At 33.1% G+C, this 21,667-nt stretch overlaps 3 protein-coding genes and 1 non-coding gene across 5 annotated transcripts; 2 read left to right on the top strand and 2 right to left on the bottom strand.

The window, feature by feature from the left end:
• Positions 1 to 3,155: 3,155 nt before the first annotated feature.
• On the bottom strand, positions 3,156 to 7,840 carry LOC114729199 (4-coumarate--CoA ligase 1-like). Its single transcript, XM_028916178.1, has 5 exons — positions 6,677 to 7,840; positions 5,401 to 5,599; positions 4,314 to 4,527; positions 4,117 to 4,222; positions 3,156 to 3,563 (listed from the first exon to the last, which is right to left on the bottom strand). The coding sequence occupies exons 1-5, from the start codon at positions 7,664 to 7,666 to the stop codon at positions 3,441 to 3,443; spliced, it is 1,632 nt and encodes a 543-aa protein (XP_028772011.1). The 5' UTR covers positions 7,667 to 7,840; the 3' UTR covers positions 3,156 to 3,440.
• A 2,365-nt stretch (positions 7,841 to 10,205) lies between these two features.
• TRNAK-UUU (transfer RNA lysine (anticodon UUU)) lies at positions 10,206 to 10,277 on the bottom strand. The gene has a single exon. It is a non-coding gene; the product is annotated as a tRNA-Lys (tRNA).
• A 2,146-nt stretch (positions 10,278 to 12,423) lies between these two features.
• Positions 12,424 to 17,025, top strand: LOC114729201 (pectinesterase 2-like). Of its 2 annotated transcripts, none has more exons than XM_028916181.1 (2): positions 12,424 to 12,783; positions 16,201 to 17,025. In XM_028916181.1, the coding sequence occupies exons 1-2, from the start codon at positions 12,477 to 12,479 to the stop codon at positions 16,860 to 16,862; spliced, it is 969 nt and encodes a 322-aa protein (XP_028772014.1). In that variant the 5' UTR covers positions 12,424 to 12,476; the 3' UTR covers positions 16,863 to 17,025. The 2 variants fall into 2 exon arrangements, with proteins under 2 accessions (XP_028772014.1, XP_028772013.1); XM_028916180.1 differs by having other exon boundaries at positions 16,189 to 17,025.
• Positions 17,026 to 19,948: 2,923 nt separating this feature from the next.
• LOC114729200 (probable E3 ubiquitin-protein ligase RNF217) lies at positions 19,949 to 21,283 on the top strand. Its single transcript, XM_028916179.1, has 2 exons — positions 19,949 to 20,913; positions 21,139 to 21,283. Exons 1-2 carry the CDS (start codon positions 19,967 to 19,969, stop codon positions 21,209 to 21,211), a joined length of 1,020 nt encoding a protein of 339 aa, XP_028772012.1. The 5' UTR covers positions 19,949 to 19,966; the 3' UTR covers positions 21,212 to 21,283.
• Positions 21,284 to 21,667: the final 384 nt, after the last annotated feature.

The following is a 21,667-nucleotide window of genomic DNA, read 5'->3' as shown; positions in this document are numbered from 1 at the left end:
GATGACTTGTTAGTTGGTTTAAAACTAGTCCAGGTTAAAATTTTATTCAGTCCATTTAGTCATTTATAATTTTGGTAGGTGGTTATTAACTTGACAACAACCAATTGATTAAAATCGACGTGTAAGAAAATATAATTCATCGCTCTCAAGGATTCCCTAATCGATTATGACTTTTCCAGTAGTAGTCACTATGTCCATATTGTGTGGCTTGTGATTTTAGATTTTCTAGCATGAGGAAAGGTATTTAATTAAGTCTTACACTATTACGATAATATTGGACTCCATAAACATGTTGGTTAATTACTTTTATATGATATGTCTTACCTACCCATTTTACATAAAATGTAAATAGGCCAGTCATGTTATTTAAAATATAGATGTTGTCACTTTTTGGAAATATCCGATAAAATTAGAACGATACAAAAAAAAATTACTATGTTTCTGCGCAAGGATGGCATGCGCAAATTAAGAAATTATGGAAGCTGTGATTTATCTCAAATTTCATAGGCTGCAATCTAATTATATTGAATTATTGATTGACCCGCCAGAGGACATCAATTTGACAATTTCAAATGACATTGTTGCTGCTTAATTTGATTCGAAGTGACTTTGGTGTGTTTGGGTGACACCCCAAACTATGGTTTGGAGATCCAAACCATGGTTTGGAGTGTCAATCACCCAAACACCCCCTCTAAAAACCAAAGCCATGGTTTTGACTCCAAAACTATGGTTTTGGAAAAAGCAAAAAATTTTTGTTTTTAGAGAAAAAAGGGAGAGTGTGAGAGCCTATATGATATGTATCTTGTTATTTTTTTATAAACATATTTTTGATAAACATATTTAATCTTATATTTATAAATATATATACACATTAATTATTTTATTAATTATATTATCTTATGTATTATTAATTATGTTGGTAAAAAATATATTATTAACAATTTTATTCCTTCAAATTAAAATATATCATAAAATCTATTTTTTTGTAATTATCATATTAACTTATGTCTTTTTTTTTAGTAATTTGTATATATAAAAAGTACTTCTGATAACAACTATCCAAACACTCTCACTTCTCAGAATCACTTTTTTACAAAATCTATTCTTCACAGAATCTATTCTCCAGAATCACTTTTCCAAACCACGGTTTGGTTTCATCCAAACACACCCTTAGCCTATTCCCATCTTTTCAATTTTTTTTAAAAACTAAAGTAGCTACCTAACATGATTTGACACTAACGCTAAATAAATAGTATTTTTAGTGAGTGCCATTTTGCAAATGGCAACAATCGTGGTTCACATCGTTCCTTATAATTCAGGGACAGCTATGTACAACTTTCATACAAAAAAAAAAAAAAAATTAATCACAATTTCTGATTATATGTAAATAGAGAAAATTCCGATAAAAATTGAGAAAAAAATTGACTTATAAATAATATTGAAAAATAATCAATTTTTTTATTTTCAATACGTATGCAGGAGAATTTTAATTATCATACTTCCTTCGATTTTATTTGTGAATTATTTTCTTAATTAGTTATACATGAAAAACTTTGAAGTTATTTTTTTTTAATCAATGATATAACTAACTGCAATAAATTCTAACATAAATTTAACCATTTTTCCTCACCTTGATAATCAACAGCATCAATGCTATAGGAACTATTGGAAAAAATATATATTTACTATTTTAGGAAATTTAGAATTAAAAATGTCATAAAATTTCTAAAAACGACTTACTAGAAATATAAAAGTTATTTGCAATTATATTTTTTTATTCGTTTGGGTCTGCTAATTGGTCAAATAAATTTTCAAACCCTATTTATAAATTGAAGGTGGTTGATACTGATACATCATTGTTTTAGGAGTCACTTGCTTAATTTATTGAAATTTCATAGTTATTCTCGAAAAAATTCATAAATAATTGCTTGTTTCTTTTTCTTTTTTTTAAGTCTACGATAAACCTAATTATTTAGGAAGTTGGTCAAAATTAATAAAATAAATAAATGTTTAAAATAAATGGACCCCCATCATGTTACCATTACTTTATCTTTTACCATCACAATTAATCAAAGTCAAAGAGAATAAGAGAACTAGAGGTAAAAATAAGTCAGACTTTATCCTTAATCAGTTAGATTTATATTAAAACTTGTTAGCGTGAGCTTTGTCTGAAACCTGTCACAGGCTTTTTGTTCAACTTGAATCTAGCCTGTAATTAAGCCTGACTTAAAACCTATCAAAAAGTCTATATTTTAAAAAAAATTATTAACATATATAAATCAATTCAAAATTATAAAACTCAATCCAAATTATCTAAAATACAAACAAGTGAATCACCATGTGTGTGTATATATATGTATATATATTCATTAATTCTTCATCATGCCTCCGGGGCGCGCACACACACACATACATGTCTGTGTGCGCACGCGCACGCGCGAATACCCCACTCCCACCACTCAAATCTTAGGATCAAAAGCATCAATATCTCCCACATCCTGTGGTTCCATCTCCCTGCTTAATTTTCACATTAATAATTCAATTGAGATGATATATTGGCAAATAGCGATAGAACAACACAAATCGCGGCTACGTTTCGTGGAAGATGTTTCAGAATAGGTTTTGTATAGAGGAGGTTATGTTTCTTTCAGAGGTTAATTAAAATTATAACCTATAAAAAAATTATAGTCCCAGGCCACCTGATAGGTTCAATAGACTTGTCAGAGGCATAAACTTAGTTTGCTTAAAAAAAAAAAAAGACATTTGAAAAGGCATAAACCTTTCTTATTTAAAATAGAGTAGGTCTCCACTCCTAAAAAAACCAGTCTCTACTCATAGTCAATTATATATTAATTTATCTAGAGTTAAATACATGGATCGTCTCAAAATATACCTGCATTAAGGAACAGGACAAAAATGACAACTAATGTTATATATAGAGATTTTTAACAATCTACAAGTATAAGGTTAAGTTGTGATATAAGGTGAAGTTACTGACTAGTTGTCTATATGTTGCATTTATGATTTGTGGTGTGTCCAACTTTGTTGTAACATGAGATTAAGTTACTTCAAATGAAAATTAAATTTGTTAATTTTTTGTATGTAGGATAAGTATATTTGAGAAGATAACATTTTGCATGGGGAGGCGATGCTAGTTTCAATAGGACCATGTCTAATTATAAGTGGAAAAATAAGAACAAAATATATTCATATGGTAGGAGACATTAATAGAGTTCGTTAATCAAAACAAATTGTTGGTAAAAAAAAATTATAAAAAAACAATAATATCACACATAGATATGAAATATTGATGGATAGCTATGAAGAAGGCATCCATCCATCCATAGATAGTGTTGAAATCCATGGAAGCCTTTGACCATATATGAGGAGGAGGAGTGGTTGAAGGGTAGAAATGTAATTGTACATTAGAAGCTTCAAATTCAATTCTTAGCAGCAGCAGCAGCAAGTTTTGCTCTTAGATCCTTTCTTAAGATCTTGCCTGATGGTGACTTTGGAATTGCATCTATGAATATCACTTTGCTTATTCTCTTGTAAAACACCACCTGCACCATCCATTAAAAACTCACAATAATCAATACCAACTTAATTGCATCAAATAAAGAAAGTGACAGACATTGACAGTTTGAGATTATATAACTGATATCAATAACTCCTGACCTCTTACTTACTGAAAAGTTTTATGCCACTAGATTATAAAAATGTTGACATTAGATTTTAAATTTAAAACTTATTATAATTTCATTGGGAAAATTTTTATAAATATATACTCTCTCAAGTTTTTAATATAGGAGAGGAGCCCTTTTAAAAGAAAATTTTTTTTATCCTTTTTGTGAGAATCTTTGGCACTTAAAGAGTATAAATTAATATGGTGTTGAAATCTAGTATAGTTAATAAGGACGACACTAAAAATTACTTGAATTTTATAAAAATTTTAATGTTTTAATTGTTTTTAATAATATGTGTGAATCAGGAGGGAGTAATTTTAAGTGCCTAAGTTTTTTTTTTGAGAAGATAATTAAAAATTCTAAAACTTGAGAAATTCACATAATTTTTAAAAAAATTAATTTAAAAATCAGGAGGGTGGGAAAAACACACCTGTTTTGAGACAAACTGTTTGACATCATCCTCGGTGGTTTCAGTGTGACCGTTGGATCTGACCACAAAAGCAACGGGAACCTCCCCAGCTGCTTCATCCTTCATTCTGAAAACCAAAAATCCAAATCTAGTTTTAATAACAACACAAAGGGGGCAGGTATTGTGTGAGGTAAGGCGCAGAGAATTAAGATACGTACGGGACGACTGCGGCGTCGGAGATGTGAGGATGAGTGAGAAGGAGGGCCTCGAGTTCAGCGGGGGCCACCTGGAAGCCCTTGTACTTGATGAGCTCCTTCAGCCTATCAACGATGAACAGCTCATCGTCCTCATCAATGTAGCCTATGTCTCCCGTGTGCAACCACCCCTCCGCATCTATCGTTCTCTTCGTTGCCTCCGGATCATTCAGATACCCTATACATTTTTGTCCCATAACCAGTTATTATTTTGGACCCTTCCCTTTTTGTTTCATACTTTCTTCATTTCTTGTCCATAATAATAATAATAAATAATAATAATAATAATAATAATAAAGGAATAAAGTTAAATCAAACAATTAAATGTACGTACGAAAACATAAATTAAATTAAGTTAAAAAACAATATATATGTGTATAATTTTTATGATTAGGATAACATAAGAAGCATATAATATGAGGATAAAATCATAAAACTGACGTGCAAGTATAATCATATACCTAACGTAGTCTAATAATAATAAAAATAAAAGGCGGTTACTTAAAAAAAAAAAAGGTATATAAATAAAGAAAAGGTTCGCATAAAAAACATCGGTGATGGGGGAGAAATCGGGTGAGTTGTCAAAATCGTGACGGTGGATGAAACACGGTCAACGGCTGATCTGGACGGCGGAGAATTTTCAAAACAATGATGCGAATTAATTGAATGCGGGCTGTGTTTGGTGTGAGGGAGGGAGCGCCGTCCCAAGGTCACCCAATTAATACGACGCCGTAAGCATCCCCTTGGAAAGCTACATCTACCAACATTTGTGTCTTTAAAAAGGTGCAAATCACAAGTAAACTCAGATCATCCTATCATGAACTCTCTAATAATTAATATACCGTACTACTTAGGTGGCTCCATCAAGTAGAAAGAATATAAATAGCCGTCAATACTTACTCATATGGATAATACCAAAATTAATTAAAAGTAAATCAACTAATTAAATTTGTATTAAAGCAAAATATTTTTTCCCCAAATATACCACTAATTAAATAGTTGACTTTACCAAAATAACACATTTTAATAAATTAATATTCTTCAATGGTACCTTTCATGATTTGATCGCCTCTAATGCAGATCTCGCCGGGCTGATTACGAGGCAAAGACTCGGAGGTCTCAGGATCCACGATCTTCATTTCTGCATTTCTGACCACCGTTCCACATGCTCCGGCCTTCACTTCCATGGGTTGTTTGGCAAAAGCTAAGCTCATTGTTAACACCGGTCCTGCCTCCGTCATCCCATATCCCTATATATAAGTTCATTTCAATTTCATTACATCATTCTTTCATCCCCTAACAATACCACTGCTCCTATTCATTCATGCCTTTTTTTTTTTATTACAATGGGCGGGATCGAATCATTATTATTTGAATTTCAGAATTCAAAATTGTCACTTAAAATTTTTCATTACTTTCTCAGATGAAAATCTAAAATTAAAAAAAATTCATTTCAAACATTTCAATAATATATTCTGTTTTTCAAACAAAAATATAATATCAAAGTTAAAAAATGTAAGCACAGACTGGCTCGAATATGACGACCATTGATTCGAATATCTGCATTAATGATTCAATCCACACCCGCCACTACTTCTCACTGATATATGTGTCATTTCCCATAAACTATCACATCCATACCACATACTATCTCAGTTACTGATTACAAGAGCCAGTTAACTGTTGACTAATTTAAAGAGGTCAAGAAAAGAAATTAAGTTAGTTATTTGTAACAAATATGTGTTGTTTTTCCTAAAAATTCTTACTAATCAATATATTGGCTAGAATTATCATTGCTAGAAAGATTATTTTGAAAAAATGTATAAATATGAGAGACAAAGTGGATTGGATCTTATATTTATGACCAAAATAAAAATAAAAATTCTTATATTAAAAACAGAAATAATAGTATATAAGTACAGAGCCACAGAAAACCGATCATATGTTTGTAATTGCCACAAACATATATGTTACGCTGGAAGATGGGTCTTAGGTTTAGGATCCAAAGCATATTATATACTATATCTGGTATTTAATATGAGATCTAAGTTATTAATTTAAAAAATTAAGAAAATTAATTAAATAAATTATTTATAATAAATAAGTGTTATTTTTTTAAAATTTTTTATTAATCATGTGTATTAGTAAAAATTATTGTTTGATGAAACTTTTTTTTTAACATGTATAATTGTTATTAAGATTATTTTACAAAATATAGATAAATCTGATGGTCTTGTATTAAGGTTTGAGGGAGTAGAATCAACAATCAACAATCAATAAAATATTAAATTGAAGCGAAGGTAGTGCAAACGCGGAAGATTGAATACCTGACCGAGTTTGGCCTTAGGGAACTTGGCTCTTACGGAGTCCTCAAGTTCTTTACCCAGAGGAGCGCCACCGGACTTCAATACTCTGATCGACGACAGGTCGTACTTATCAGTATCCGGCGACTTTGAGATCGCCAGCACGATCGGCGGCACCACCGGAGCGATCGACACCTTGTGTTTCTGTATCAGACCCAACAACGCATTGATTTCAAACCTGGGCATCAACATGATCGACGCCTTCGCCCTCAATCCACACAGCAAAACAGAGTTCAGAGAATAGATATGAAACAGGGGCAGCACGCAGAGAATCACATCTTCATGGTGGAAATACAGGTTCGGATTCTCCCCGTCGACTTGTTGGGCTATGCTGGTGACTAATCCCTTGTGGGTGAGCATCACGCCTTTTGGTAAACCGGTGGTGCCGGAGGAATACGGCAAGGCGACGACGTCGTCAGGTTTGATTTCCACCTCGGGAATATCGTTCTCGTCGGCTTGAGATAGCTCTGAGAAATGTGAATGTCCATCTGGTGGAGAATCGACGAAGATTAGCTTCACGTCCAGGTCCTTCACTTTCTCGTAGTAGCTTGATTGAGTTATGAGGATCTTCGCGTTGGAGGCTTTGGCTTGTTTGGCAACCTCCGCGGCGGTGAAGAACGGATTCGCGGCGGTTGTCATGGCCCCGCGGAAGGAGGCGCCGAGGAAGGAGAAGACGAATTCAGGGGAATTGCTGAGGAGGACCATGATGACATCACCCTGTCCGACGCCGAATTTGTTCAATCCGGAGGCGACTCGCCGGGCGGTGAGCTCGACGTCGTAGTAAGTGTAGATATCGCCGGTGGGAGCATTGATCAGGCAAGGACGGGAACCGAATTCGGAGAGATTCTCGAAGCAGTAAGAATGAAGAGGAAGGTGTTTGGGGATGTAGATGTCGGGAAGTTTGGACCTGAAGATGAACTCATTCTGGGGCTTGGTGGTCTCGGTGGCAGCCATTGGAGGAGAACCGGAGGAAGGTGAGGGAATGATAAGAGGAAACGTTGGGGGGAGAGAGAGAGAGAGAGAGAGACAGAGACAGAGACAGAGACAGGGAAGGAAGGCAGGAAGGAGAGAGAGATAATGTGTTCGGGTTTGAGGATGGTGTGTCTCAGTCTCCTGAGGAAAAATTCGGTAGGAAAGGATTGTAATAAAAGGAAGGAGGTGGTGGTTGGTGAAGAAGGGACTTAGCGGGGAATAAGGGAATTGTGCTGGGGCAGAAATGGGGACGTGGATTTGATGACTTCGAGTTAGACATGGGGTTGGTGAAGGATGGAAAATTATTTGGGATGTTCTTTTTGACCTGAAGAATATAATTATTTTTCAACAAATGTAATTGTGCATGTGTTTTTAATTTAAAAAAATATTTTTTTCTTTCTGAAGACATTTCATAAAATTAATTTTAAATTTTACTATTAAAGTGAATATAAAGTAGTAGTAGTAATAAATCAATAATAATAAGACCAGGAACCAAAGGCTGTGAAAATTCAAGTGCAAATATTTGCTTGTGCAAAAAAAAAAAAGAACGAACTTATTCACTTCTCAATTTATCTTTTATTCATAAATTTTAAATTTTTTTGATGTCATAGTTATCAATATAAATCGATAAAGTTATATTATTTCAGAAATTAGGAATTATAATAATCATCATTGGATGAGGCCTTGCGTAGAGTCTAGTAATTGTTGACTTATTAAATGGATATATAAAAAATACGAAATTTTAAAGCAAGAAAAGAGAGGGGGGGTTGGTGAGAGTGGTTTAAGGGGTGGGATGAGGAGCGGGGTGGGGCCGGCAGGATAACATCTGGCGAAGAAGTGGCCACTTTTTCAGAATAAGAATCACCATAAAAAAATAATAATAATAATAAAGGCAATTTATTATTTATATTATTATTTTTGGTTTTAATTATAAGATCTCATTTGTAACGAGATCTTATAATTAAAATCGGGAACAATATTATATAAGTAATAGTAATATTATAGGGGCAATTACTATTATCCTCTTTATAGTTTTGATTATGTTATAGCTCAATTTCTCAATGTTAACTTAATATTACTTGATTTTTAAATTTTGAGTTGACACAAATAGTTTAGCAACTTAAAATATCAGTCCATATATTTTAGAAAAATAAAATTATATATATTTTCATGATTTAGGGACTAAAATTTTAAAGAATTAAAAATATAGAAACTAACTTGTATCGAATTAAGATTCAGAAATTGAGTTCAGCTGAATCAAAGACTTGCACCAAATCTAATTTATGAACTATGCAGCCAAAATCAAAAGATTAAATATTATGAACTCCATGTCTCATTTATGCATCAAGATAACTAATAATATAGTTTTAGCAATAATTAGATATTTTAGGAATGACACACTCATAACCACTTATATCAAATAATCATATATATATTAATTATGTGGGATTCACCTACCGCGTAGCACCAAAAAGGGACGCAATGGGGCACACACTTCTCACTTGCCTTCCCACTCTACCAACTACCCGTCGTCCACGCGCGACCACACCTCAGCAGTCATCACAAATCATTACCTTCCCCATTTATTTATTTATTATTTTTTGTGTATATCCCTCAGCCCATGTAGAGATCACAAAAATTGATTTTTGTCTCCCTCAACAAGTCTTTCTCTCATATTACCTTCACTTTAAAATTTTTTTTTCTACGCATAGGTATTCTTTCATTACATATACCGTTTGGCACTAAAAGTGTATACTTTTCTGTGAAAATTCAAATTTTACTTCGTCATGTTGTAAGGGATTAAATGATATGTCACTCTCATTTTCCTCTTTCAGCCCAATATTTATCTTGGGCCCTTACTGGGCTCTGTCTTTTTTTTTCTGTTTTGTTTATTTGTCCAAAAATGGTGCAATCATGTAGGAATAATGTTGGTGAGTCACCCACTGACTCCACCAAACCTGTAAGCTCGCCTGCTCCTCTAATATTGTATCATCCTAGTCTCACCAACGTTATGGTAGGTCTACTTTCCTTAGATTCCCAACCCTTTCTTTTTATAAGGAAAAAAAAACCCTTCTCTATCTTAAATATAATAACTACTACTACATATTAGTTTATGAATGTTTAAAAAATTATTTAAATTAGTTATAACATATAATGAATGTGTATATCATTTTCTTCAAAATACCCTACAATCATTACTATATAAAGGGAACTACTTTTACAGATGCAATCAATATTGTAATAACATATAACATACTACTGTTGAAGCATACAAGATTTTATGTTTTCAATTTATCAAAAAACATTTTGTGTTTGATGGCAACATACTTGTGATGCTTATTTTATAGGAAAATTTTTCATTTATTGAATTAAATTTAATATAAGCACAATTAATGTCACATTTACAAGTGTATAAAGCTCTTAAAATTGTTGTATAAAATAAGAATAGAGTGAATATAAAGATAAATAAGAAAAATACTTGGAAAAAAAATCTAATTTGCATGAAAAAAAAATCATTTAGCGCCGTCTGTGGGGATCGAACCCACGACCACGTGGTTAAAAGCCACGCGCTCGACCACTGAGCTAAGACGGCAGGTGGGGTACGTACAACAATATATAATCTGTACAGGTATACGCAGGTAGAGTTTAGAAATAAAAAACTGGGCAGCTTTAGAAGTAATATTACCTAATAGTGAAATACACATAACAAATAGTATTAAAAAAATTAGTAAAAATTTTGTACAAATCTGCCGCTGTGTGAGTAAAAACACTCATGTTGCATTTAGAGAGATGATTTAAATATAAAATTAACTAAGATGAATCCTTATACATGAATTCGCATCTTTTTACTTGCATATTCTTTCTCTGAAGTCACGAATGTAAAATAAGGGCATTTCAGAAACTTTGTGAGAAAAAAATTCCTTCGTAATTAAATTATATAACACTTTTAATTTTATTGTAGTGCATCATATGCAAAGGAAACATCACAACCTATACAGCGAGCTAGACAAATAGACAATGATTTTCAGGACGCAATACTTGAAGCAATAGCTTTTCTTGGGCCACTGCTGAAAGCAACAGGACTTGAAGAAAATAAGAAACTCAAAGGGTGAAAAATTAAATATGATTTGGAGATGTTGATATGTTATATTACTTTAGGGCGTGAAATGGGGCACTTGTCTATATAGCAACTTCCATCTCTAATAATTCACACAATATGGAGACACTAGGCAGTTGACGTCTTGAAGCAATCATGTGTGTGTGTGTGTGTGTGTGTGTATATATATATATATAATTCCAATAACATTAACGCCTTGAAGAGCTAGAATGAAGCTTTGCTCATGAGTCACTGTTATCTCTTTTAGGCTATTCATGTTGCTACTTTTAGTTCTGGTTCCTTCTAAGGACTTGCATAAAATGACTTGCAAGTAGTTTTTCAATTACAATTTATGATCTACGAAGTAAGTATGTGATGAAAGTTTTGTCTTACCAAGTTTTTTCTTGGCCTTATGGTATGGTTTTACGACTCTGGAATTAATTTTGTTTCTTTCAGTATCTTATGGGAGACATCCTTATCTATCTTTATGGCAATCTTCAATGGTTAATGTTCCGTAACGTCTAAGCGCAAAAGATGCAAATTGCTGCATTCTCGTCCTCAACTTCGTACTTTATGCATTTATGTTGTCGCACTGCTTTTATCTTTATTCATTCTTTTTCTTTTTTGAGTGAATCATCTTTATTTTTTTTGTGTATAGATAATTGTCAGGTATTAAATGTGAGTATCTCTTCTCATAGAGATTCAAACCGTGATTCCCTATGTCTTGAAAGACTAGTCATTTTCACTAAACTTAACCAATAATATTAGTAATTATCTTTATTTCTATTTGTTAATTATGTGTTGTACATTTGGACTATATTTATGTTGCGTGTAGAATGGGCTTCAATAGGTGCTACATGTCCTCAATTTTTGTAATGGAATCCAACCTTTTATGGATGATTTAATGCTCGTTTACAATCATGTTTGAAATTGCTTATAAACATGTTTTATATAAATTTGAGACAAAATACCTTTCACATACTACCTCCGGTCCTAATTATAAGACCCAGTTGACTTATTTGAGGAGATTAAGGAAGTAAATTAAGTAAGTTATTTGTAATAAATAAGTGTTGTCATTCCTAAAATATCCTTGTTAATTAAGTGTATTGGCTAGAACTATCATTATTAGAAGGACTATCTTGGAAAAAAATGCATAAATATGAGAGACAACATGGATTGGAGTCTTATAATTAGGACCAAACAAAAAGTCAAACGGGGTTTTATAATAAGGACCGGAGGTAGTACTTATTTTTGTATTCTGTGAATTAAGATTGAAAAGATGTTTATAAGCTATTCCAAATAAGCTTTCACTTTTGATGTATAAAATTGCCTTTCTATGTGTGAGAAAAAAAACTTGTAGGCCAATTTAGGTTAAGTTAGGTTCACATGACATACAAAAAAAATGTCAATACTATACACACACAGTTAACTAAGAAAAAGAAACTGGGAGTGGGAGTGGGAGGATACAAGTATAACTACTCTATATCCAATAAAAAAAAAAAAAAAGAGATATAGAGAAGGTGAACAAAAAGTCAACATGATTCTCACCCAACAGTGCACGCAAGTGGCCATTAAAACATCTATATATATGCACACACAAGGAAACCAAACGACGTGAAGTCTTAGAGCACAAGAAATTAAAGGGAGCCACCTAGGGTTTAGCTGAGCCAAGCTAGGTGGTGGTTTCCACTTTCCATGGAGTCATCAACCACTGTGATGGTTCTCATCTTCCTTTCAACTTCAGTATTGTTATCACTGTGCTTCCATGGCGGTGAGGCAACGGTGGTTATTGTATCTAAGGATGGAGACGGAGACTATGGAAGTATAAGTGAAGCCATATCCAAAGCTCCCAGGTTCAGTGACACACCCTACACCATCCAAGTTCGAAGCGGCACTTATAAAGAATACGTCGTCGTCCCGTCGCAAAAAATCAACATTAAGATCGTCGGCGATGGCCCTCAGCAGACCAGAATAGTCGGTTCCCATTATGGCACAACCTTAGGTACATATATTTGTTTATATTTATCTGCAATAACAAATCCTTTCTTTAATGATTTGTTGAAAATCATGTCTCTCCTCATTCAAAATATAGCATCATCCATAGATTTCTTACTGAGTTATTGTGCTGCTGCAACAGAAAAGTAGGATTCACCACCAGCTCTATTGACAAGATGATTTTCAACAAGAAAGAAATATGTCATGACCACAACCAGTCTAAAAAGTCATGCTTTCTAGACTCGACATGGCCTAGTTTAAATTGGATGTGGTCGTGTTAGGTCTAAAAACTACTATTTTCAGTTTTTAATATAAGAATCAGTTTAATTTTTAATTTAATTTTAAGTACAAGATCTCAAATTACTTTATCTTCTATGTTTATTCATTTTTCTCAAAGTAATCTTTATAGTAGTTGCATATGTTAAAGATTCCATTAAATGATAGTTTTAGCTAATAAATATAATTAGCAAGGATATTCTAGAAAATTCAACTTATATTTGTTTCAAATAACTAACTTAATAAACTTTCTTAAACTACTCAAATTAGTCAAATAACTTTTATATTAAAGACTGGAGGTAGTATGGCTTTCTAAACTTGACTTGAGAACCGGTCTAGAAAATTTTAAATAAGTTGAATGACCGATTTAAAAAGTATCAAACTTCTTACATAATCTCTATCTAAATTGATTATGGAACCGGTCTAGAAAGCAATTTTCAATAAATCTAAATTCAGCTTAGTTATAATATTATCAAGAAGGGGTAGAAACATTTTCTTGGAAGATATTTTTAATTTTATGTATGTAGGCACCCCTTCTCAAAATGATGAATATTTGAACAAATTTCTTTCTTGTTGTTTATTTTCCAATGGAAATCAATGAACATCATGACCCCAATTTTTGGCACTTAAGTTTCGGAGACATGCAAGCCAATCCTTTTGAAACTTTTATTCCGGCATATTCTTTTTTTGCCTTTTTAAAAGGAAACTGATGATAATACAATGCATTTCAAATTATATGGCATTAATTTAATGGTCATATATTGTATAAAGTGCAATTATTGGGGAGCCGAATATGCTGGTTTGCATGTTAACTACTCTACCAACTAAAATGTCAATTTTTCAAAGTTAGGGATATTCAGAAGAACAAATTAGGATTCAGCCTACGTGACAACTATTTATATAATAAGTTCAGAACTGTGCAATAATAGTACGTACATGTGATTAACACCTACATATATAATTCCAATACATTTTATAGACACTCACAAGGTTCGTAGCCTCCGAATTTTTTTTTTTGAATAAATACTGGATATCATATTACTTAATCTGGAAAAAAGGCAACAAGTCTTGGGTCCCCTTCACCAACTTTTTTTCGTAGCCTCCGAATTTTCAATTAGGTGTTTTATACCACATTCGATTCTTAGTTTTTTTTTTTTTAAATCTAATTTATAGTTCAAATTAAGAGCTGGAGGTAGTATTTCAATGAGTGATTTTTATTTAGAAAAGTAAGTTCAACATTTACGTTTGAACAAACTTTTATCACAATGATTTTTGCAAACTAAGATTGGATTAAAACTCAAATAGTGAAATGTGCAATTTTTGTTTGAATAGATTCTTATAAAAAAAGTCAGTTTGACAAAAACTTGTTCAGACGATATATTAAAAAATCAATTTCAAAAAGTTTAAATATAAAGAAGAGTAAAAATTTTAAGACAAAAAAAATTGTTTTAATCTCAAAGTGACTTTTGGACAAAAAATACCTTGCCTTTAAAACCATGTCAAACATTATTTATCTAACTAACTTTTTTTTTTCCTCCAATTGATTTCTAAAAATTAATAACTAAACTTTATAAGCATCTTGATGTTATTTCCTAAGTGCATTCAGTACTTTGATATTATTTTTATAATTACATCTAGCATTTTAATCTTTGTGTGGAATGCACTATAAATAAAATTAAAGTGATATAAAAAAAAGATTTGAATGCTACAGACACTATAAATAAGATCAGAATATTGAATGTATATGAATAATAAGATTAGGAGCTACATGCACTTTTATCTTGTATTTTTTGATCTCATGGCATCTTATAACTCGGAATAGCAGCCAAACCAGGATAGGGATGAATGAGTGAGGAAAGTAGATGTATTGAATATAATGGTAAGTACATTACTAACTCTAAAAAGGTCTATAAAATAGAATAAAGTGCCAAACATCCAACATCAACCACCTTTGACATGGAAACCGACGCGCACACCCATTGTAATTTCTGATAATTTTAGGTTGCCTTTTAACTATTTTGGTAAACCTAATCCATCACATCATATCCCACCAGCTTCTGCCTAATAACAGTGCCTCACCATCTTCATATGCCTAGCTTTGTCACGTTATAATCTGGAAAACAACTCAACAGCTCGCTCTTTTTTGAGAAATTCATTTATAACATCTTCCTAACTCTTATCCTACATACTCATTACTGCTTAATATAAGATTTAATTAATAAGGTGATTTTAATTCTGAAAATAAGATATATTTTTTATATTTATTAAGTTTTTTAAATTACTCCTATTGATATTCTTTTGACCGTAATTAAGTATGAGAGGGAAGAAGAATATTAACGAGGATGATTATGATGTTTAAAAAAAAATATTATATTTTTTTAATTAACTAATTCACCTAACTTTCTTAATGTAATAAAATTGGTTAAATAAGTCATACATTAAAAACCGGAAGAATATAAGATCTAGTTTGTAATGCAATTTGTATTATAAACAAGATCGCTTCTTTTATTACAAGAATTCTTTTTGGCCAAAAGATCTTTTATTACAAGAATCACCAACACATTTTATAATATAAGATGTTTTCCCTACAATATTAATTTTTTTTCCACCTCATAGTCTTAACTAATTATTAAACTTTATAATTAATTAAATTCCTCTAACACGCTTACAATAAAAAATGAATGGAATATTTCATAATGAGGCGTATCCTGAACATAACTCTATCTTCCACTATTCTTATCTAAACATGAATTAATTATAAAAACGCAATTTTTTAAACTCAGCTGACAAATTTTTTCCCCAAATAATTCACTTAAAATTTTTTTCATGATAGGATATCATTTGATGATGATATCCAACATTTTTTGTTTAACCACAAGCGCATCGCTAATTAGTCAGCATCATCAGATATATTTTCTCTGGGTTAAAACATGTTTTCTCACACATTATGTGGAGTTTAAAAATACATAAATTATATTGGTTATATGACTTATAAATTCTATGCTCAATTATTTTATCTATTCGTGGATAATCTGTGTATATTAGATTTTGGATACCATAAACAGTATTGAAACTAAACAAATATTTGTAGCAAAGTAATTATTTTTTTTTTTTGAAATTTTAATTGAATTCGCAGCTGTCTATGGAGATGGGTTCGTGGCGGAGAATATAGGGCTGGTGAACTCAGCCGGGTTAAAAGCAAGCGCCGCCGTCACCGTCCGGAACGAAGCCAACCACAGCATCTTCTTCCAATGCTCCATCGAAGGCTTGCAAGACACACTCTGGGCCGTCTCTGGCCGTCAGTTCTACAAGAACTGCGACATCTACGGCACCGTCGACTTCATCTACGGCGACGCCGCTGCCCTCTTTGAGGACTGCAACCTCTACGCTCGTTACCGGCCTTACGTCACCTTCACCGCCCAGTCACGTGAAAGTCCCGACGAGGACACTGCCTTCGCCTTCCAGCACTGCCAGTTCACGATGGCCCCGGAGGACGCCGCCATGAAGTCAAAGGTCCGTGCGACGTTGGGAAGGCCGTGGCGGCCGTATTCTACGGTGGCTGTAATTGACTCGTTCATTGACTCAATGGTGGACCCCGCGGGTTGGGAAGAGATGCAAGGTCAGCCTACCGATAAGGTGACGTATGTGGAGTTTAATAATTATGGGCCTGGGTCCAATACTTCTGGGAGAGTGAACTGGCCCGGTGTCAGGGTCCTTAGTGGCCCAGATGAGGCCCAACATTTCACAGCTTCTATTCTATTAGATGCTGATTCTTGGATCCCCCACAAGGGGGTTCCTTATAATTCATAATGATTCAATTAGGGGGTTCTTTGGGCCACTTGGCCCAATAATCCGAGTTCGGCCCAATTATTAAAACCCCCCGGTGAGCAAGTTTTCCTTTTATACCCTAAGCCTTAAATCTTTGAACTTAATTTACATTTGACAGCAGAATTATATGTGGTGTCATGTTTTATTTCAGTTCTTTACAAGTGTATTAAAGAATTTTATTGTTTTGTGATCTTGCCTACAGATTTATCAGCAAAGAGAATAACCTCAGTTCATATTCTTTTTTTCCATTATTTTTTCAAGCGTTACCATGCGTTACCTCATCTAAGTGAGGAGAAACAGTGAGTTGCTCTATTTGCCATGTTTGGATGATATTCTAAATTTAAGCTTGGCGTTGTGTGCGTTTACATTAATAAAATAAAAAAAATAGAGAGAAGGAAGAAATTATAAGTGATTGAAGAAGCTTATGATTATCTTTCTGCTACAAATGTTAAAGAAAAGGAAAAATCTTAAAAAATGACTGTTAAATTTTAAAATTTCAAACGAGAAATTACTATAAAAATGTGTTATTATGTGTTTTTTAAGTATATCTATTTTCTTTACGAGTATAATAATAAATACTAATTGAAAATTTAAAATTTAATAGTCATTTTTTAAGATGTTTTTAAAAAAGAAAAAAAAAGAAAAAAATGGTTTCAGTGCTTAGTAACGAACAATTATATGAAAAGATAAATGCAAAGGGGAAACTAGAGTTATAAAATTCAAGAGCAATCCTAAAATTCAGTGCTAAATTTTCAAGTGATAGTTTTTTTTTTTTTTGCTTTATTTATTAGGTCAGCAATCCTAAGACCAAGATTCTTACAACTTAGAAATAAATAATTTAATAAATAAAAGGTGATTATTTTATCTCTTTCATACTTCTTTTTCGGCTTTTTTACCGAAATACGATAAACAGTAAAAGTTTTTACCAAGATACTGCACTTTTAAAACTATTTACCAATATACTACACTTAAAATCGTTCTTGGCAAGAACGAGTTTCAAATTACATACAAGTCGTTCTTGGCATGAACGATTTCACTTTTTTTTTTTATATTTTAAATGAAAAAGTGAAATTGTTTTTGGCATGAACGATTTCAAAAATCGTTCACCCTGCGTCTGAATTGCTGCCAATTAATTCTCGTTCAACATGCCCTAGTTGTGTTGATTATCGAGATAGGGTTGCTCGCGACCAGCGTAACATTTTACTTGTACTTAGAGAACAACGTTTTAATGTAAACCCTCAGCCTGCTCCACCAACAATTGAGTTGCCCGGCCACAAATTCCTCGTGATAGACCAAGCAAGCGACGAGGTGGTTACTTGTCTACCCAACCTATAATTGAAAACGAAAATGCAAGGGAACAGGAACCTCCAATTTTTACTCAGGCTTCTGACATATCACCGTCACCATCATCCCCCTTCATCTCTATCGATCCTACACAACTTGAGTCTCATTACATGGCACCCTCATCATCATCCCCTTCCAACTCAGCCAATCCTTCTCAATTTCAACCATTCATGACTTTATTAGATAATCCTGCATTATTTTCAGCTGAATACAATGCTTCTACTTTTGAACATGGTGGACCATCAAATGAAGCATTTGTCACTCCTCGACAATCTATACATTTAAATGAATCACCCTGGTTTGATTTGAACACGCCAACTATACAAACAAATGAGACATTTGAAGCTCAAGAAATTGACATATAACAATAACGCCCACAACGTATGAGAAGAAGGCTAAGATGTGGTACTGGAAGTCACTATCAGTAAGGTGGATAATTTTTTCTTTATAAACTTAAACTTTATTTATTACTTTTTATTTTTAATCTTATACTTATTTCACAATTAGTTTTAACATCATTATAACATTTTTCTCTCATTATATAGTCATGATTTTGTCAGTCAAATGATTGATAAATCATTATACTAATCATTTTAATCAGGAGGGAAGGGGAGAAGTCATTCAACAGCAGATGAAGTTTTGAAGTTGTTCACCAGAAGAACGATTTTCATTCACCTCATGCACATCAAGGATAGATTATGAAGAAGTCGTTCACCAGATAAATGACTTTAAAAATTATTCATCTGAAGACTGATTTTAAGTGTAATATATTAGTAAATACTTTTAAAAGTACAGCATATTGATGTATAATTTTACAATTTGTAGTATTTTGGTAAAAAAGCCTGTCGTGTGGTATTTGTTCGGTTTGACAAGAAATCAAGTATTGGGCATGGGCCTTTTATGCCTGTAATAATAATTTAGTCTTACAACTTAATTGCTACAATTAAAAATTTACAATCAAAACATAACTTTTTTTGTTACGTACTGTTTGGTATGAGATAGATAAAAAGAAGAGGAAATGATAGAAAATTTCATCAAGCTCTATTTGAAAAAAAATTAAAAAAAACTGAGGTTTTCAAATTTTAATCCAATATAAGTAAGATGAAGTAAAATTTACTATATATGTTATAGCCTTACCGGAGCATCGTCAGGGATTCTTATTTTTGCATACAAGAGTGAAATCGTTCTTGGCGCGAACGATTTCAGAAATCGTTCACGCCAAGAACGATTTCACTTTTTGATTTAAGAAAAAATTTAAAAGTGAAATCGTTCACGCCAAGAACGATTTCTGAAATCGTTCACGCAACGAACGACTTGTGTGTAATTTCAAAATCGTTTTTGCCAAGAACGATTTTAAGTGTAGCATATTGGTAAATAGTTTTAAAAGTGTAGCATTTCGGTAAAAAGTTTTACTGTTTATCGTATTTTAGTAAAAAAGCCTTTTTTTTTTTTTTATAAATGATGTGTACATGCAAATTGCGGACGTAACATTTTTTTTTAATGGATTAACTTTTTTTTTTGATAAAACCTTTATGATATTAAACCAAAAAAAAAAAAAAGAAGCTTTTTAATAAAACCGGAATCAACTTTTCAGCAGCACATTGACAATAAGTCAAGCCTTCTTGGCTCGGTTTCTTCGGAAAGCACTCATTTCTATCCTTAATCTTTTTATATCCTGTAAAGCACACCACAAATCACTTTCACTTCGTCTTCTTCACGCTTTACTCTATATTCGCACTCCCATGGCTCCAGACTCCGTCTCTGATCTTCTCTGCGAAATTCTCTTCTTTTCTTCTTTCTTCTTTTGTTTTGTGGCCACCGAACTTCTCTGCATCGAGTATCCATTTTTCGCTGCTCTGTTTTTCCAACACGAAGAAGATGATCATCATCAGCATGCCCCACTCATTGTTTCTGAATATCCTCAACGCTCCAGGTTGCCCAAGTTCATCAATCCCTCCTTCATCATTTCTCTACTCACAAACAATTCCTCTTCCCTCCTTTTACCACCACCACCACCACCACCACCACCACCACCACCATCATCATCTTCTTCTTCTTCTTCTGCTTCTTCTCCTTGGCCTAACCCAGAAACTAAGCATGCGAAGTCTGCAATTAAAATTGAGGAACCTTTGGAAGTCATCTGTGAAATCTGTGCAGAAACTAAAAGACCTAATCAGATGATCAAGAACCAGACATGCCGCCATTCTTATTGCTCTGATTGTATGACAAAACATGTGGCCACGAAAGTCCAAGACACCATAACAGCAGTTCCATGTCCTGGGCTGGGTTGTAAGAGTGTTTATGAGCTTGAAGCTTGTCGGCCTTGGATTCCCAAGGACTTACTAGAAAGATGGGATAAGGCTCTGTGTGAGGCTCTTTTTCTGCAAGTGCCTAAATTTTATTGCCCCTTTAAGGATTGTTCAGCCATGATGCTGGTTGAGAATGAGATGGATCAAACAGCTGCAAGGGAAACAGAGTGCCCTATTTGCCATAGATTGTTCTGTCCAAGGTGTAGTGTCCCATGGCATCATGGAGTTGACTGTGAGGAATACCAGGGACTGAATGAGAATGAGAGACAGAGGGAAGATCTGCTTGTGAGACAGCTTGTTAAAGATAAGAAATGGGGAAGGTGTCCCAAGTGTAAGTTCTATGTGGAGAAGACTCAGGGATGCTTGCACATCACTTGCAGGTCAGCTTTCTATAGGTGTTTGTAGCCTGATAAATGAAGTGTGGTTTATAAGTTTAAAAAGCTTTCTCACCTGATAAGTTAGTTTTTTTAGGATAAGTTCTCTTTTTAGAACAGGATTAAAATCAAATCGTGTTCTTGTTATGCTCTTAATTGGTGGAGAAGAAACAAGTAGGGAAACAAATGTTTAATTTCATTAAATGATTGATGATTGATTCGTGATTGCAGGTGCAAATATGAGTTTTGTTACAAGTGTGGAAAAGAATGGAATTCTTCTCATGGAGGCTGCCAAAGATATTAGATTATTTAATGCTAAGGTTTGATGAAGAGCATATCATTTTCACCTGTCACTTGTCATTTTCTTTGACATGTTTCTTTGAATTACAAGAAAAAAAAATGAAGACAAGACACTGATGTGTCTAGTTTGAGTTTGATATTTGTAAGAAAATTCTACTGCATTGCCTTTTAAAATATATTTGTTTATCATATTATTCACTTATGGAGGATCGTTTGTCTCTTAGCTGTTTGTCTTCTTTTGGAGCCTAGGAGTTCCTTTTCAACCGCCTTTGTCAGACACAAAAATTACGTAGTCCAAATTCAAATTACCTGCAAATTAAGATTCATATCTATGGTCAATGAAGCTTTTCACTCCGTGACAGTAAAATCTGTTTAGCTAATTAGATATTATGCCTCCCATTCCTCATAAGATCTAATTAAGAAATTGATTTTGATTCTAAACATAAGATTTTATTTCATT

This window comes from Neltuma alba, unplaced genomic scaffold (genome assembly GCF_004799145.2).
Source record: "Neltuma alba isolate B1F8T4 unplaced genomic scaffold, ASM479914v2 tig00012615_pilon, whole genome shotgun sequence".
Classification (NCBI taxonomy): domain Eukaryota; kingdom Viridiplantae; phylum Streptophyta; class Magnoliopsida; order Fabales; family Fabaceae; genus Neltuma; species Neltuma alba.
This window is presented reverse-complemented; position numbering and strand designations above follow the sequence as displayed.

What these genes read in the sequence shown, in the direction of transcription:
- LOC114729199 (XM_028916178.1), bottom strand. Translation starts at nt 7,666, where the DNA reads ATGGCTGCCACCGAGACCACCAAGCCCCAGAATGAGTTCATCTTCAGG. An exon ending in TCCGACGCCGCAGTCGTCCC is followed by an intron (nt 4,223 to 4,313) that starts GTACGTATCTTA and finishes TTTGGTTTTCAG; the next exon opens with AATGAAGGATGAAGCAGCTG. An exon ending in AACAGTTTGTCTCAAAACAG is followed by an intron (nt 3,564 to 4,116) that starts GTGTGTTTTTCC and finishes TGGATGGTGCAG; the next exon opens with GTGGTGTTTTACAAGAGAAT.
- LOC114729201 (XM_028916180.1), top strand. Translation starts at nt 12,477, where the DNA reads ATGGAGTCATCAACCACTGTGATGGTTCTCATCTTCCTTTCAACTTCA. An exon ending in CCATTATGGCACAACCTTAG is followed by an intron (nt 12,784 to 16,188) that starts GTACATATATTT and finishes TTGAATTCGCAG; the next exon opens with CTGTCTATGGAGATGGGTTC.
- LOC114729200 (XM_028916179.1), top strand. Translation starts at nt 19,967, where the DNA reads ATGGCTCCAGACTCCGTCTCTGATCTTCTCTGCGAAATTCTCTTCTTT. An exon ending in TGCTTGCACATCACTTGCAG is followed by an intron (nt 20,914 to 21,138) that starts GTCAGCTTTCTA and finishes TCGTGATTGCAG; the next exon opens with GTGCAAATATGAGTTTTGTT.